General features: G+C 40.0%; 1 protein-coding gene across 2 annotated transcripts in view; it reads right to left on the minus strand.

The window, feature by feature from the left end:
* Positions 1-15,880, minus strand: part of NTRK2 (neurotrophic receptor tyrosine kinase 2) — a 194,570-nt gene that overhangs the window by 89,031 nt on the left and 89,659 nt on the right. For both annotated transcript variants that reach the window (XM_026866144.1, XM_026866143.1), the window contains one exon: positions 55-243. In XM_026866144.1, coding sequence (XP_026721945.1) covers positions 55-243 — 189 coding nt within the window. The remainder of the gene's footprint in view (positions 1-54; positions 244-15,880) is intronic.

Raw genomic sequence — 15,880 nt, forward strand, 5'->3', positions numbered from 1 at the left:
GCACTTGCACAGGTAAAATGAATGACTGAAACACATACAGTTGTTTGTACTTACAGGTGTCTGGCTTGAGCTGACTGTTGGTAATGCCAAAATACTGTGGATTTTCAATGACAGGAATCTTTGTCATCCCAATGATGACTGCATCAGGACCCCCCTCTGAAGAAGATGGAGTGTTACTTCCATTTGAGATGTGGTGGAGGGGACTGGCTGAATCATCATCATTGCTGATAACTGAAGAAGGACCTAGAGTTAGAAACAAAGATTTTCCTGTAACTCAGCACATGGTTCTTTTTTTTTTTTCTTTTTTTTTTTTTACTAGTTTGTCTTCCATCCCTGTAGTCAACAGTTCTCTTTGTGTGCCTTATCAACCTTACCTCAGGAATTCTATGTTTGGGTGCAGATGGAGAACAGTGGGTTTTTTCCATTAGGAGCTGGAATCTGAAGCAAATTATTGTATGGTAGATCACCTAGACTAAGTATGTCTGTCACTGGGGAAGACCTCCAAATTTGTTGAACTCCTTTCATTCTCAGAAATAAGCTACGAATTACATGCATTAATTCTTTGACCTTACGCCCTACTTGGATCACACAGCAGTAATTGTCACAAATCCAGGGAATGCCCACCCTCCATTTGAGGTGGCATTATAACAAGACAAAAGACACAGAGGAGATGGTCTCATCCTGATGTGGGAAACTGGTAATTTCTGAAAGACAACACATTTGAAAGCAAAAATCCAGGGGACAGTTTGAACAGTCACAGAGGTATGAAGCAGATGCTGAGAAGAGTAATGGAAAAGACACATCCTACCCTGCTGCAAAATCTGGGGTCATTGCAGAGGGTCTCATCCAGCTCAAGGGAACAACCCACTGGCTCCCCCATCCATACTTGAGTTTAGTCACCTTCCAGAAAGTGGCTTATTTTGATCAGTAATTCAGTCACACTCAGTGTTGTTCTCAGTGCTTTGTATTTTTAACAAAAGTGCAATAGAGATAAAACCTTGTAAATGGGTAAAAAAAAAAAATCCTGCTTAGCACAGGATTCTTCTGTGAGCTGCAAGGGCCTCTGATCTAACAGTGACCTACTCAGTGCAGGTGACATATCAACTCTTGCCATCTAACCCTGCCATTTAAATTCCACATGACATCTTCCAGCTTACATCCAGTATTCAAATAAAACCAGAATCACCATTTAGCAGCAACAATATTTAACAATATTTTGCATAATTTCGCCACTGAAGAGCCAACAGAGGTCACATTTCACTTCATTCTCCATTCATGTTAGTCACGGGTTTTGGGGTGGAACTCACATCTTCTAACAGTAACAGTCAAAAGATGATGACAGAAACAGATGGAAAAAAATTGCTCTCTGAAAGTGCCTATCCTGGAAGAGCATTCTCAGACAACACCTGTGTTTAGCCTGTAGGCAGTAGTGACAGGTGCAGCAAAAGCACCTCCAAAGAAGGGGGTGGCAGAGCAGACCTTGAGGACAATAAAAAGCTGTGTTTTCTCCACATTGCCAGTCAGACCATTGCAAAATGTTGAAGCCCCAGACTAAGTTTTAAGTTGGACAGAAGGAACAGTGCAGCGGCAAGACAGAGCTGAGTAACATGCCACATAGATGGCATCTGCGTCTACAGGAGAGATGGGGGATGCAGAGAGAGAGAGAGAGAGAGAGAGAGAGAATGGGGACCAGCAGCAGGTCCTATAGACACAATATCACCAAGGACATGAGAGAAGATGGGCAGGATTCACCATAGCACATGAACAATCAAGGAACAAAATGAAAACTAAGACAGTCTCAGACACAGCAGCCAAGAAAGGGCAGCCTTAAAGAAAAGAAACTTTCTTGTGGCTCACTGTATTGTTACCAAAAACACTTTGTCATTTCATGGCATGGCTCACAGGAATAAAACAAATAATTCAGCATGTGGCTATTCAACCCTACCCCTTTAGAGACTCAAGGGTACTCCCACCCCTGTTCTGCTTTCCCTCTCTCCAGTTGGTTTAATGGTGCATAAGGGAAATGTTCTCATAGACTGCAAAAAAATTTCCCCCCTAGCCTGAAACATTAGAGGTAATTTCCCAAATACCTTGCACTTCACTGGAAAGTCACTGTTGACAAATGTAAGCAAAGCCTAGATCTCTGCAATTTATCAAGTGAAATACTAATACCAAGGCTGGTTTTGTCATTACTGATCACCCAGATCCTCAAAAGATTGATTTTACCAGGAAGGCTGCCAGGATTAAGAGTTTCTGGTGAAGTTTTCTCTAATGAAGTGCAGAGCCTAACAAACTGTGGGAAAGGGTCCCTCAGATCGCACACAAGGTACTTATATGAAGACATAACACATTTTTCAGGTGTGCAAGAGTTGTGTGCAGTGGCATTAGAGTGCAAACCCATTTACAATCACATTCATTTTTTTCTAGACATCATACTTAACATTTCTAAACTTTCTGAATGTCAAACTAATGGCTCCAAAAAGCAGGCTGACAAATACACATTTTCTTGGGAAAAGAAAGTACTTTTATACTCATATAGCTTTAGTATGAGGGTCAAAGCCCTTCTTTTACAACAAATGTGCAAATTCCTTTGGCTCTGTATTTAATAGAGGCATGTCTCTAAGTTCTTTTCAGTCCTACTGCTCTCTGCTGCACAGGAGGAGGCTCTTTTGTCATTGTTTGCTTCCACCACACATGCAGTGATGGCAAGGAAAAGTGACCATTACACATTTCTAGATGTTAAAATGGGATAATGAATAGAAACTTTTTCTGTTCATCAAATCATTTATGTGCTACTCCAAGACCCAATTTTGTACAGTGAACTATTTTTTCAATCAGTATAAATCACAAAGTGCTGCAGGTGAAAAGTAGACAATTGTTCAGTAAATCTATTTACTCAATCAGGCTAACTGATAAAAACTAATCTGTGTGGTATGAAGCAGGCTCCTGATGTAGGTGAAGAAAACCTGGAAAATGAGGTTCCGAAGCAATTCCTGGCAGTATGAAATGGTTTAAGAAAAATTAAACTCTGGGAACTTTGTGCTGTGTCACTTAAGTGATCCCTTTCATGCAATAGTCTTTGGAAGTAGTTGTTTGGGTTCAAAAATCTTATTTCCTGTATATTTCTTCTCTAATTAAGACTAGGAGAACTCAACAGATGGAAATACTTGTGTATCAGAGGCAGTTGAGCTCACATCCTCTCAAACTTCCCTTTTGCTGGGACCTTCTTGTCAGTGTGAGAAAACTGGTACACAGACTGTTTCCACACTTGCTTATTTGCCAGACTATCCACTTACTATAAAGTTACATTTCATTTTTTGAAGGCACTAAGTCACATTACAGTTACAGGCTAGCACTGCAGCTGGCTACAACTTATATTCTAGTAATGCAAAACCGTTTTCCAGGATGCATTATGAGGCCATCACCTGTATGGACAAGAAGCTACAGCTGCCCTTTTCTGAATATGCACTGAGCTCAAACTAAGGGATCATTTCTTGAAGTGCCTTAAAGTGTGGTTTCATCCAGATGAAATGGGGTCACTGGATTATTTGTCAAGGGCAGAATGAGTATGGTAATTAACCTCAGTAACCTATTACTGATTCTGGTTTTTATAAAATCTGTTGTTGGATTCACACCTGAAATTTGAAAATATTAGACAAAACATCATTGGTGGGAGTGAAAAGTCATGGGTTGTCAATAGCTGTTAGCTATTGCCAGTAGCTGACTCACAGTCAGGTTGAGCTTTTAAAAAAACTCCAGAGGCCTTTTCCACCTTCAAATACACTGCCCAGCATCTTCACTCAATTTCATCTTGACTGTACTCCTTATCTTAAGGAGATAGAAGCCAGTGCCAGACGAGAAATGGTAACCTGCCTTGGAGAAGAAACATAAGCGCTGCACACTACAGGGCTGAATTTCTCCTCTCTCTGATGTTGAGCTTAGAACCTATCCATTCTGCATCACTTAGGCCCAAGAAAAAACCCTTCCTTTTACAAAAGCCAGCAGCTCTCTGAAAAAGTGGTGGCATGTAAGAAAACCAATTGTATTTGAAATTCTCAAGCTATCACAAAGCCAAAATACCTCCCACACCTAGGTTGTGAATGATCTTCAACACATGGTATGGGGACAGGCAGAAACAGCAAACTTCTCTTACTGCACATCCCACAGAAAACTGCAGGCAAACACTGCTGGGAAGGGTGTCATGGTTTACCTTCACTAGTCCCAGCCTTCCTCCCCAAAACATAACTCACTTCTGTGCTATCTCTTCAACAGTACATCTCTGCATTGTCCTTGACATCGGTGGTTCCAACAAATGTGAGTTTCCTTAAGTTTAGAAATAAAATTTTATAAAACCAACTATTTTTAAGATGTGCTGCTGTTTCTGGCCAGGAGAAGGAGTTTATAAAATTATACATTACAACCTTTCCTGCTGTTCCTATCGCCATCAGAATTAATGCTGTTTTAACATGCACGCTACCAAGACCTATCTACACTGCTATTTGTTGGGGCTACATTTTGGTTTGTATTGTTTCAGACTTCTGCTAATCTTTATGTAGTTGGGTGTGGCAATACATCTGACTACCGGCTGCCACTGGAATAATGCACACAGCCTTCCTGTGTTTCGAAGTACAGAAAGAGTCCCAAAGTGAGTAATGGCACGAGAGAGCTAAGCAGGCTCAGGCAGAAAATGAAAAGGAGAGCCTCTCAAATGCAGAATCAGAAAGAACATATGGGTTTTGTTGGCACCTGGCATGGTCTTGCAAGCATATATGCTCAGACTTTAGTTTAGATGTTCACAAATGAGAACTGTGCCCATCTACTTCTCCCTCCACCTACTGTGTCAAAGATATAAACAATCTACTCTGCATGTTTGCTCTCCAAGCTCTAACAAGATCTCCTGGAGGCTACAATATCCTCCATCACTCCAATTATCCCTGAAGTCACTACTAATGGCTGAGACACACTGGGAAACAATAAGAGAAATAATTATAAAAACCTGGCCTGTTTTAGCTTTGTACTTGCAGCTGTGTAGTTACAAGGATGCATATGCTTAGTCAAGTGTTATGAGGCAGCTCAGGTAAAAAGGATCATTTATTTATAGAGATGATTTTGTGCTGTGATGCCTTCATAACCATGGCTCCTTCCATGAAAAATTATGTTGACTGCTAGAAAAATTTCTCAAGTGACCTTGCGCTAGCATTGGCTCTTACTTCCTCTGGGAACAGGGACCAGACTCTGCTGTGACATGGTAATGACACACCATCAAGTCAAAAGCAGGACAGTAAGTGCATATCACATCAGTCAGCATCACCTCTGCTGAATTTTGAGGCCATACTGAATCTTCTCTCTTTTTCCTTTTGGGAGGGGTGTTCTGAAAAGACAATTACAGAAGATTTCTTTTTCCATGAGACTCCAATATTTCCTATAAATTCTAAGTTCTTCTTTTCTGCATGATTATACTAAGTTTTATGCTTAGCAAGAGCAGATATTCAATTTTTCCTGTTATCAAGCTAGGATTCAACTTTCTTACCAGAACAGCTACCTTTTTAGCTTAACTCTTGAAAAGCTATCTTATCTTTCACTCCCTCTGGAAGACACCTTATTAATCATGGTTTGGCACACTTTTTTCTGACTAAGGTGCTATAAACTTTACTCTGAATATTCCGTTGCATTCCTAAGTTCAACAACTGTATGCAACTGTGATATCAAATCAGGTTTACACAATTCTGTTAGGCTGGATAAGAGAGCCCAGCATAATAGAAAGTAATGCAATTATAGAAACATTATTTTATATTAGTGGTCTCTTAAAATGCTGCATGCTGAATACAGATAACTGAATTAAAAGGTATAAATAGAACACAAGAAAAAAAATTCAAAGCCAGCTGAATAAACTTCCCAAAGAGATACCAGTTTAGTCTCACTTTGCTTGGAGGAGATGTTCAAAGTCAAGTCAGGTTCTTCTGCAAATCCAGAGTGGGCTTATTAAAATGATAGTTTTTGCTTTGCAGCTGCTGATGCTTTTAATGAGGGAAAACTCAAGGCAATGTGCTCCTGTGCTTTCTCAGCAGTTCAGCTGTGCAAAGCAATACCATTTCTTGCCTCTCCCCGCCTTCCAACTGAACCTTCTTGTCGCATATCCCCACCCCTGCCAGCTCCTCAGAAAACGGCCATTACTCAGCCTCAGTGAAGTAATCTCAATAGTGACTGTCACACTCAGTTGTGAAACCAGTATTATGAGGTTAATTCTCCTTTAAATGTGGTGGACAAAACAGAGGAAAAGATCACCTCAAACAACATTATACCCAGGTCCGTCCTGCTGAAGCACACTGATCTTCAGAGCTCAAAGAATGCATGTCCTTCTATCCCAGTGCAGCACACTGAGCCAAAAACCACACTGTAGACATTAAGTCTGTGACTCATAAAACTGAAACTCGCCAGGCTTGGGTGTTTAGAGGATAAATAATTTCAAATCTTCTGACAGGTATCATTAATCTGATTTAACTGATTTGCACCCACCAGTGCTTGTTTAAGCTTGTACTCTATTGCCTGTTGATATATGCAATGAGAAAAACTTTCTGACACTGCCCAAGTTCCCATGCAAAAGCATGCTCCCAGGAAGTCAGGGGAATCAGAATGGAGAGCTGGAGAACCTTCCCCACACTCAGCAGACAAATGTCTCTGTACCCTGTCAGCATGCACTTCTAACAATCTCTGAATAACAGAAGGGAGGGGGCTCCTTGGAAGTATCTTGCACAAGTGGCTGAAAATAAACATTTAAACTCAAGAAACAAGTCCTTAAAATCTGTTCACCTACAACCACTGCAAAGTTTGAGCTAATGTTTCGTTTGGATGATCAAGAATCCAAGGTGGTTTCCTTTTGTTTTCATGTGAAAAAAAATCTATGTTTTGTCTTTCCTCATTTGTTGTAGCTTCACAAGAAGACTAAATTGTGTTGATACCACTGTATAACTTTCATACAGAGCAAATAAGATACAGAGATAGATTATCTTCTTTCCTACACAGAATAATTTAAGTAATACTTACTTTTGAATCTAATGAAATAATAGGTATGTTATTCAGCTTTACATTACCAAATTTTCAGTGTTGCTAGGTGTCAAAAGGTCAGTTACACTGACTTAAATGCCTTTCCCTCAAAATGCATGTTTCTTTTGCTGGAAAACTTACTTCAAATGCCTAATTCCTGTAGAGAGCAACAAACACACAATCTGGGTAATTTCCACTGAAATAACTGCACACAGATTTTAGCCACTCCAGTATTTCATCAGGCCTTTTTGTTGTGGCTTTGAACTTAAGAGCCACAGCTGCATATTTGTTTGCTTCAGTTTTATTATGGAACATGATTGTGAAAGAATCCCAGTTAGTTCCTTTCAGCTGCCTTTCTTCTCACAGCCTCATCTATACCCCTGTATGCACACATTCGCACAACCCTTTACACACACACCTAGAGCATTCCAGAGATTATAGTTTCTGCAAGGGATGTTTCCAAATAGGGAAGACTCCTTAGGATAACTATGTGACCCCTTCATAATGCAAGTCACTTCCTGAAAGCCATGCAACCTACAGGACACAGGGACAAAGACACAGGTGTCTAGGTCTGGGACAGGCTGGCATGGCAGTTCACCCAATAAACCTCCTCTGCAGCACTGAAAAACCCTGTAGGAAAAAGGATGAGGTCTCTAACGTGTACTGGATTTGCTAGTACTGTCTGTGCAGGATGAAAGGTGAATGACGCCATCTCTGCCACAGCTTCACTTCAGGGCCAGCTCTCCCCAGGGATGCCATCTGTGAAGCCTCAGCCTGTGGCACAATGGTTGCTGATTTCTTTCTCCTTTCAGCCAGAATAGGAGGTATTTGTATAACAGATCTCACAACCGCAATCTGGTACACATCTTCAAACTCTTAAGCACTCTACCCAATAAATCATCACTGTTTGTCCTCTGTGACATACGTACTACTATTATTCCCAATTTGGAGGCGACAGGAGGAGCTCTACGTGGTTCACTGATTTGCCCAGAGCTGGAGATGGGATCTTTGTCAAAGTCATGACCAGGACCTGGGAAGGGCTGCCAGCTCTGGCTGTTGAACCATGGAGCACTTTGGGACTTACAGCCCTCCTTCAGCTGTAGGATGGCTATACAGCTGTCCACTGCTTTGCAGACACTTTTTCAGTATGTGCAGCTCAAATGATGTGCCCTATCATAAAGAATGAGGAATTTATGGCCTCTCATTATTGGTAGTCAAATGAAACACAGACCTGAGACAAAAATCTAGCAGGGATATAGTGTATTAATCAATATGAGTAAGTGAGCCAGAGAAGGATATAAGGCAACAGAAAATGTGAAAGAAGGAAAGAAAAAATGATTTATCTTTTTTAATATAGATCACCAAGACCATTCATTATAGCCACCTGCAGGTTTGGATATCTTGGAAACGTGGGTAAAATTACAATCCTTCAAAAATACTACAAAGAAAAATCACTGCAATAAGAATAAAGATCAGCTGGAATGCGTTTGTTGGCATCAAGTGAAAAAGAGTAATTCAGACAAAATTAAATCCTTGTTGCCTTTCATCTAATTTAAAAACTATTTAATTAACAATAGCTTCCCTCCATACTCGTCATAAATAATCTGTGTTAGCACTCCCATTCTTAGGGCTGGGAATGAGGTCAGAAGATAAATACAATGCATACAGAAGCAACACAAGATTCTCCATGCTGCTTTTGTAGTCAGTCTTTATCTGGGAGAACAGCAAAGCTATTTGCAGTAGTCAACTTGAATAGTTCAGTTAGACATGGTTAGATGATATGGCAGATATGCTAGACTGTGGAGAAATGCTTTTAAAAGAAAAAAGCACTACTAATGAAACTATCCAAGCAGATCAGCTGAAAACATGATATGGAAAAATCTAGAAATAATCAGAGACCCAATAAAACCCTGAAGAATCGGATTTTCTTTTATACTAAACAGAGGTCTGAGGAGGTACACCAGGATAGCCTCCCAATAGAAGTGAACAATCTTTATATTATGTCTATGCTGATAGGAATGAAAAGTTGCATGACAAAAGTGCATCAAGAGAGACTGAAGCAAAATTTTAGGAAAACATCCTCAGGCACTGGAATTGCTTATACAAGACCCAGAAATCTCCAGTTCTGGAGCTCTTGACGCCACATCAGGAAAATATCTGTTGGAAAAGATGCAGGTATACTTGGTACAGGTTTAGGACAGGAAGAATCTCCTGGGTCCCCTTTCAGTCCTAATACTCCATAATGACAAAAAGGCAGACCTTGAGTGGTTTTACAGAAAACACTTTGGGTTCTTCAGATGTTGATTTATGTCTGTTCAGAACTAAATGAGGCCTGTAGCTCAACAAATACATAGCATATATCAATAAAGTACATTACATTTCAATGCATTAGCAGGTTACTTTCCCAGACTGCAGAATCAAGATAGCTTTAGTCAGGTGAGAAGCACACCAGTGATGTACAAATCCACAGTCTACAGTGGGTTATTCTATCAGAACATAAATTATTTAATTGCATTTTTTACATAGAATTTATTTCAGCAGGTTTTCCCCCCTTAATTGTTTCTGAAGAGTTTTCATTTGTGGAAGTGTTAACTACAGAATCTTGTATCATTGCTCACTTTTTGTGAGTGGCAGATTCTTACATGCCCCCAAAACTCCATGAATTACGGAGTCAGCACTGTTCTCCATTGAAATATACCTCTCAATTTGTTCTTAACAAGCATTCCAGCATAATAGCTTCCAACTCATTTTTTATTTACAGCTGCACTAGCTAACCTGAAACATGACAATCTGCAAAGAATGAAAACTAAATGATTATATACAATCAACCCAAACATCATGCTCCAATTATAACAACATCTGCAGAAATCTGGTTTTGGTCTTTACCCAGCTCTCAGTGAGATGATCCTGCAGCCCAGCTAAAGCTTTCTTGGACTTGCACTGACTCAGATTGGTTCGTCTTCATCTCCAAACATTCCCCATCCTTGAGAACAGGTTTTAAAAATAAAACTCAAAGGCCATCTACACCTGAAGAGGGCATGGGAAGATGCTGAAGTAACTCCGTTATCTATTTCTTGTCAAGTAGTTCAATCTCTCCTTGAGTTAATGGGCTTTGGGTCCTGATGGTCCAAATTTTGCATGTGCTCAGGAGGCAGTATCTGGCCTTTGGAAGAGGGCTGCTGGAAGGGCAGGAGGCTTCAGCACAGAAGATAGGCTGTCCAAAACTGGCCCTCAGTGAGCATAAAGCAAGTGATAGCTTACTTTCCTTCCTGAGCATAAATGCCTGACATTTTATTCCGATTTATATTAGATTACTTAGCAACAGTGAAACTGATTCCTTTTGAGTCTCTGCCACAGCAGCCATTTCCAGTGGCTTTCTCTACAGCCCCTGTCCCTAAAGCACTCAGCATTTGCACACATCCCTGGCCTTCAGAGATCACAACCCCTGCTAAGAAATCTTTGCTGGCTGGCAGGAGACTGGCCAGAACAAGATTTCTGCTACTCAGCAATCATGTGTCACTAGATATTCTTGTGATACACAGGTGAAGCATCTGCCATGTTCTCCTATGTAGAACAGCCTTAGCAACAGACTCACCCTACCATCTGGTGGCTTTGTGCATCTCTAAGAAATCATAAAGAAAAGCAATAGCTGTCCATTTCCATAGTTATAGACTCCTGGATTATGCTCAATTAGATCTTTTGGGACATTGTTTAAAAAACAATTCACCTTTGGAGATGGGAGGGAGCTGAACAGGCTGTTTGGAGGAATACCCCTGCCAATACAGTTCAGATCAAAGATGCAGAACTGCCTCTGAACAACACCGTTCCTTCCCCAAGCATGATTCCTAAGGCAGTGAAGCCTTACATACTCAAAACCCTCTTCAAATGCAGATCTAAAAATTTCTGCAGTGGAGCAAATGACAGTCATGGATAGAAGAGCAACATGTCAAATTTCTGTCCCAGCAGCATAATTCACAAGCTATAGGATTAGCTGCACAAACTGACTGACTTGCTGCTAGACATTGATACTCTACTGCCATTTACAGACACCTCCTCCTCCCTGCCACGTGATGTCTCATTTACTGAAGATTCTTCCTGTCACCTGTCTCCTGCCAAGTCTCCTTGATTTGCCTCTATGGCAAACAGGAAAATGCCTCACACTCAAAGCTATTTGCATCATACCAGCTATCAGTCATCCCAGAGGTGGCCACACTACAAAACAAACTCAGGCAGTTTTGCTACAGCAGATTTGAAAATGGACACATTAATTGTAAAACTGGTCACAAAACCACAATGAGGTTTTGCTAAGATATTGAAAGCATCATCGTTTCTATTCTGCAAGGCTCTAAATAAAGCAGTGTTTCTCTTCTCTCAGGATGCAGCATATAACGTTTTCACAAATTACTTCTGAATACTTTACCAAGTTATTCTCCCCTAGCTTTTTCTTGATGTGCCTCCTCTGCTTATTTACTCACTTCTTTATGAAGAGATTCGCCTCCCCTTAACTGATTCGGTCTTAACCACTTGGCTTATCTATCATCTCTTTTTCTAACATCTCTCTGGATTTCTTAACTCTGCAGCTTCCCATCACCTTATAATATTCAGTTCCCAATTGTCCACATGGCCTCCTGTGATGTTGTAATTTATATGTTAGCATTATATAGCAGTATTTTAGGGTGACATTCATTTATTCTCAATGTAACTTCCTCTTTTACCAAAAATTCGGTCATGGCTGTTTCTTAGCAACAGATTTATCAGAACAAATTTGCATGTAAATCAAATAGTCTCAAAAAGGAATTGCTAAAGGAAGCTGAAAATATAGCCTTATTGCTGACCACTACCAGAAGCAAATACTACAAAGCAGAATAAAACGGTTTGGTAATTCTGCATGAATTTAATGAAGAGTGTAAATCATTAGCACCAACTGAAGACCATAAAAATGTTTGTGATTGGTATATTTCTGAGTTGATCTGCACAAACAATCCTCTTGACCTCAGAGACTGCAAGACAAAACAAACCGTGCATAGCCACAATCCTCTCTTGCAGTAGAATGGATTCAAGATTGGAGTCTGCAATGGTCACATACAAACAAGTCTCAAGAGACCAGACTGCAAAAGGCAGACACGTGTACTTCCCACATGCACGGAAAATGCACACTCTGACTTCAAGCACATAATCCACCAATACTAAATAACCAAGAATTGAACATCAATGCAGGAACATAATCACTTAGTATTTCACTCTCTGGAGTACCCACATTTATACCATAATTTCAGTAAACTGAAAGCTTTTAATCTTCACAGTCTTTAGAAAGAATCTGTTTCCCCTGAAGATTTTTCTACACCTTACTTGATTTTTCCAGATGAGGTTATTTTTTATTTGTTTTTTACTTAACCCAAAACAATGTGCTAAGCTGCAACTCACTAGTTCATCAAAAATGTAGAGACAAACAAATCTGGGGATAGGGTGAAAGAGTGAAACCAAACATGAAGCATGAAATCCTATGAATAGAAAAAGTGAAATAGCAGTACTGTGTCTAATTCCCTTCATCTTAGTATCAACCAAGAGTAATTTATTAACTTGACAATGATGCAAAATCCCTATGAATGACAGTGGGGAATCAGAACTGCTGTCTTTGTATTAAGAATGATGACGACCTTTTTGGCAAATGAAGTACTGTGCTGCTGGGGCACTTAGCTGTGTCACTGAAAAGCAGCATCTATAATATATGGCCACACATGAATTATGTTAGGAATGGGTTAAAGTAATAGATCTGTATTATTCCCAAGAGGCAATGCCAAAAAGGTAATTGCCCATATTTGTACCACTACATTATAGACAATGACAGTTTCATGTCTTCCTAATGTTTAACGGAAAATCTATAAAATCGATTTCTCTTTCTTGCTGAGAAATTAACATAAGAACAAAATCTGAAATTCCAACTCTTATCATGCCAGGGAGAGGATTAAAACCAGTACGATTCACTGCATGCTACCAGAAATGTAAGAACTACAGAGCTAGGCTTTCATTACAGTGCTGCCGGGATTATTAAAATTAGCGAGATTTTGGTCTTTTACATTTCAGTCATGCAGTCACGTGGACTTGCAGAGGAGGGATAGATGTGAAGCCAGCTTGCTGGAGAGTGCTTAATGCTGGGCTGGGAGCCAGCAGAAGTGAATCTCTCCTGCAGCATCTTCCTTCCCTCCTCTGCACACTCAACATTACAGAAATCTACTGAAACCATCCACACTAACTGTGCTGCTCCATCACTGGGAGCACACCTGGGCACACACCCCTTTAGGAGGCTTTAAACTGGGCTCTGTGCCACAGAGATAAGACACTTAAGGAGAAATATGGCAGGAAGTAGCCAATACATAACAGCTTCACTGGGCTTCTGCCAGAGGTAGCTTTACCGCACTGGTAACCAGAGGAGCCCATTATCCCTAGCTGGGTACCTGATTCTGCAGGGAGGGGATGCCACATTGCCTCTGGGTCCTCAAGGTTTTGCTAGCTGCTCCCTCCTTGGTCACGTTACTTTAGATGGATACAGAATCTCATTTTTAAAAAGTACACAGTTCATCAACTGAGTGGTTGGGATGGTTTTGTTCTCCAATATAGTTTCCACAGCCATCAAAATTTGGTTTGTTAAGACAGTACCAACTTTTCTTACTTTACCAGCCAATTTCTCTGTGTTTTCATGATGTGGTAGCAAAACCCAAGGAACAAAGAAGACAATGTGAAACAGCTAAGTTATCTAACTAGCCTGAAAGATGAGGCAAAAATTAAGTCCTGACCTACTCAACCATTTAAATTTTTATAAGGATGCAAGAATAATGTAGGATTTCCCGACAGAAGTAATTTTTAAAATGAAAATTAATTTTCAAGAGTATCACAGGAGATTTCTGACGTTTTGTATCACTAGCAGTGCCATCTGGCATCAACGTCTTTTCAAACTGCCAAGCAATTATTGCTAAAAATTTAACTAATATTCACACTCAGGGCTATTTCTTATAATGTTTAATGAAAAAAGAAAATATTTAGAGACCACCATCACTTGCAAAATAAATACAGTACTAATGAATCAAACACCAGCATAAAGACATTGGGGTCCTGAGTTTAAAATAAGCTAGCTCTGTTGAATTAAACTCACTGATCTGGGTTCTAAAGCAAGTTTCAAAGTATATATCATATATAAGCTCATTCAATACTAGTAGTAAAAAATAAGATTACTTTATTCACTCTGTTAGTAACACATGACTAAAACTGTAACATATAGTACTATTTTACACCTACATAATCTCCTAAAAGATCATTTTGCAGAAAAAATGAGACTACAGATAAATAAAGATTTTACATGGAATCTGGCTATTATGGATTAAACACCACAAAAGCCTTAGAGTTTTAGAATTAAAATTGTATTGCTTCACTTTGTTGGCAATTCATGTTAAATATCTGGCAAGACCTAAGATGATTACTCCTACAAATGTTCACAGACAGTAAATTTCAAGCTTTAGAATTTACCATTCCTAAATAGTAGGGAGTAGTAGTACTTACAAATGGCAAATATTTAAGTTGGTCTCTTAGCTGATGTGAATTGGTTAAAGGATCTGACTCATACCTTTCTCAGTCTCTACTGATTTTGAGTTCCTCATGGTTTTGCATCCCATGCATATATATTCACTGTTGGAGAGACTGATCTGTTAGCATTTTACAGTCACATGGCATAAGCATAAGCGTAATGCAAAGAAAGACATGGGAGAATCAGGCTACACAATCTGTGCACTTGCAATTGCAATGTGTAGGCAGCAATGACAAAAAGTTTCAGAATGCTAAAGACAGCAGTTACAAATTACTCAGGGACAATTTAATATGGTACACTAACAGGCCTCCCTAGAATCCTGAAGCAGATAAAATTACTTGTGTAAAAGAAGGATATGACTCCAGGCAGGACCACACACACATGCATGATTTCTCCTGTCCGTACCTACAGACGAATAAATGCCCCTGATGTATTTTATAGGGGAATACAGTGCTGTGCTCTACCTGGGGTCAGAACCAGGGCTCTGGTATAACGAGGCAAGCATCTGCACAGACGCTTCGTATCCTGCAACATGCAGACACAATTGCTTATAAATGCAGCAAGTTAAAATTACATTTATATTCTGTATTAAGCAAATAAATCTCACAGTAGCTTGATTTATGGAACCCAAAGCAAGATCTGCATGTCTCCAAATGTGGAAAAAAACATGAAAAGTTTTTCAGAATTTCCATTCCCCTCCTAGAGACAATCAAATGCTTTGTAATTAGACTGATGACAGGATAACTCAGCCTCTCTGCTATCAACCATCAGCCTTCCTGCTTCATCTGCCAAAGGTTGCCCTTTCCTAGCACAAGTATCTGTCCCATGGTAATCACTGATCAAACTGCTATTATGTGGGCTATCTATTAATCGCTAGTGGTTACAGCTGCTCTCACCATGGGTGAAGTTCAGACCAGAACCCAGGAGCAAAAAAAATGTTAAGAGCCTCACGGTTAGCAGCCACTGCCCTCAGAGGCAATGCCACTGCCTCTTAGCAACAGGTAACAACTTTGCCAGGGTTCTAGGGTAGTGAGTTCAACACCAACAGAGTTATATATACATTTGGAATCCAGTGAGGCGTGATGTAGCATCAGGGAATGGAAACTTGGTGTCCTCCTTAGAAAGCAAAAATCTTTGCCTCCTATTGAAGAGGCACATGGCCCTTCATGCTTCTTTACACAATGATGAAGAGCGATAGAAGTGTGACTTTTACCTGGAAAGAGATTGTGCCTACTTCCGAGGGAAAATCAATAATGA

Source organism: Athene cunicularia (genome assembly GCF_003259725.1).
Source record: "Athene cunicularia isolate RWA chromosome Z unlocalized genomic scaffold, athCun1 chrZ_part2, whole genome shotgun sequence".
NCBI lineage: Eukaryota > Metazoa > Chordata > Aves > Strigiformes > Strigidae > Athene > Athene cunicularia.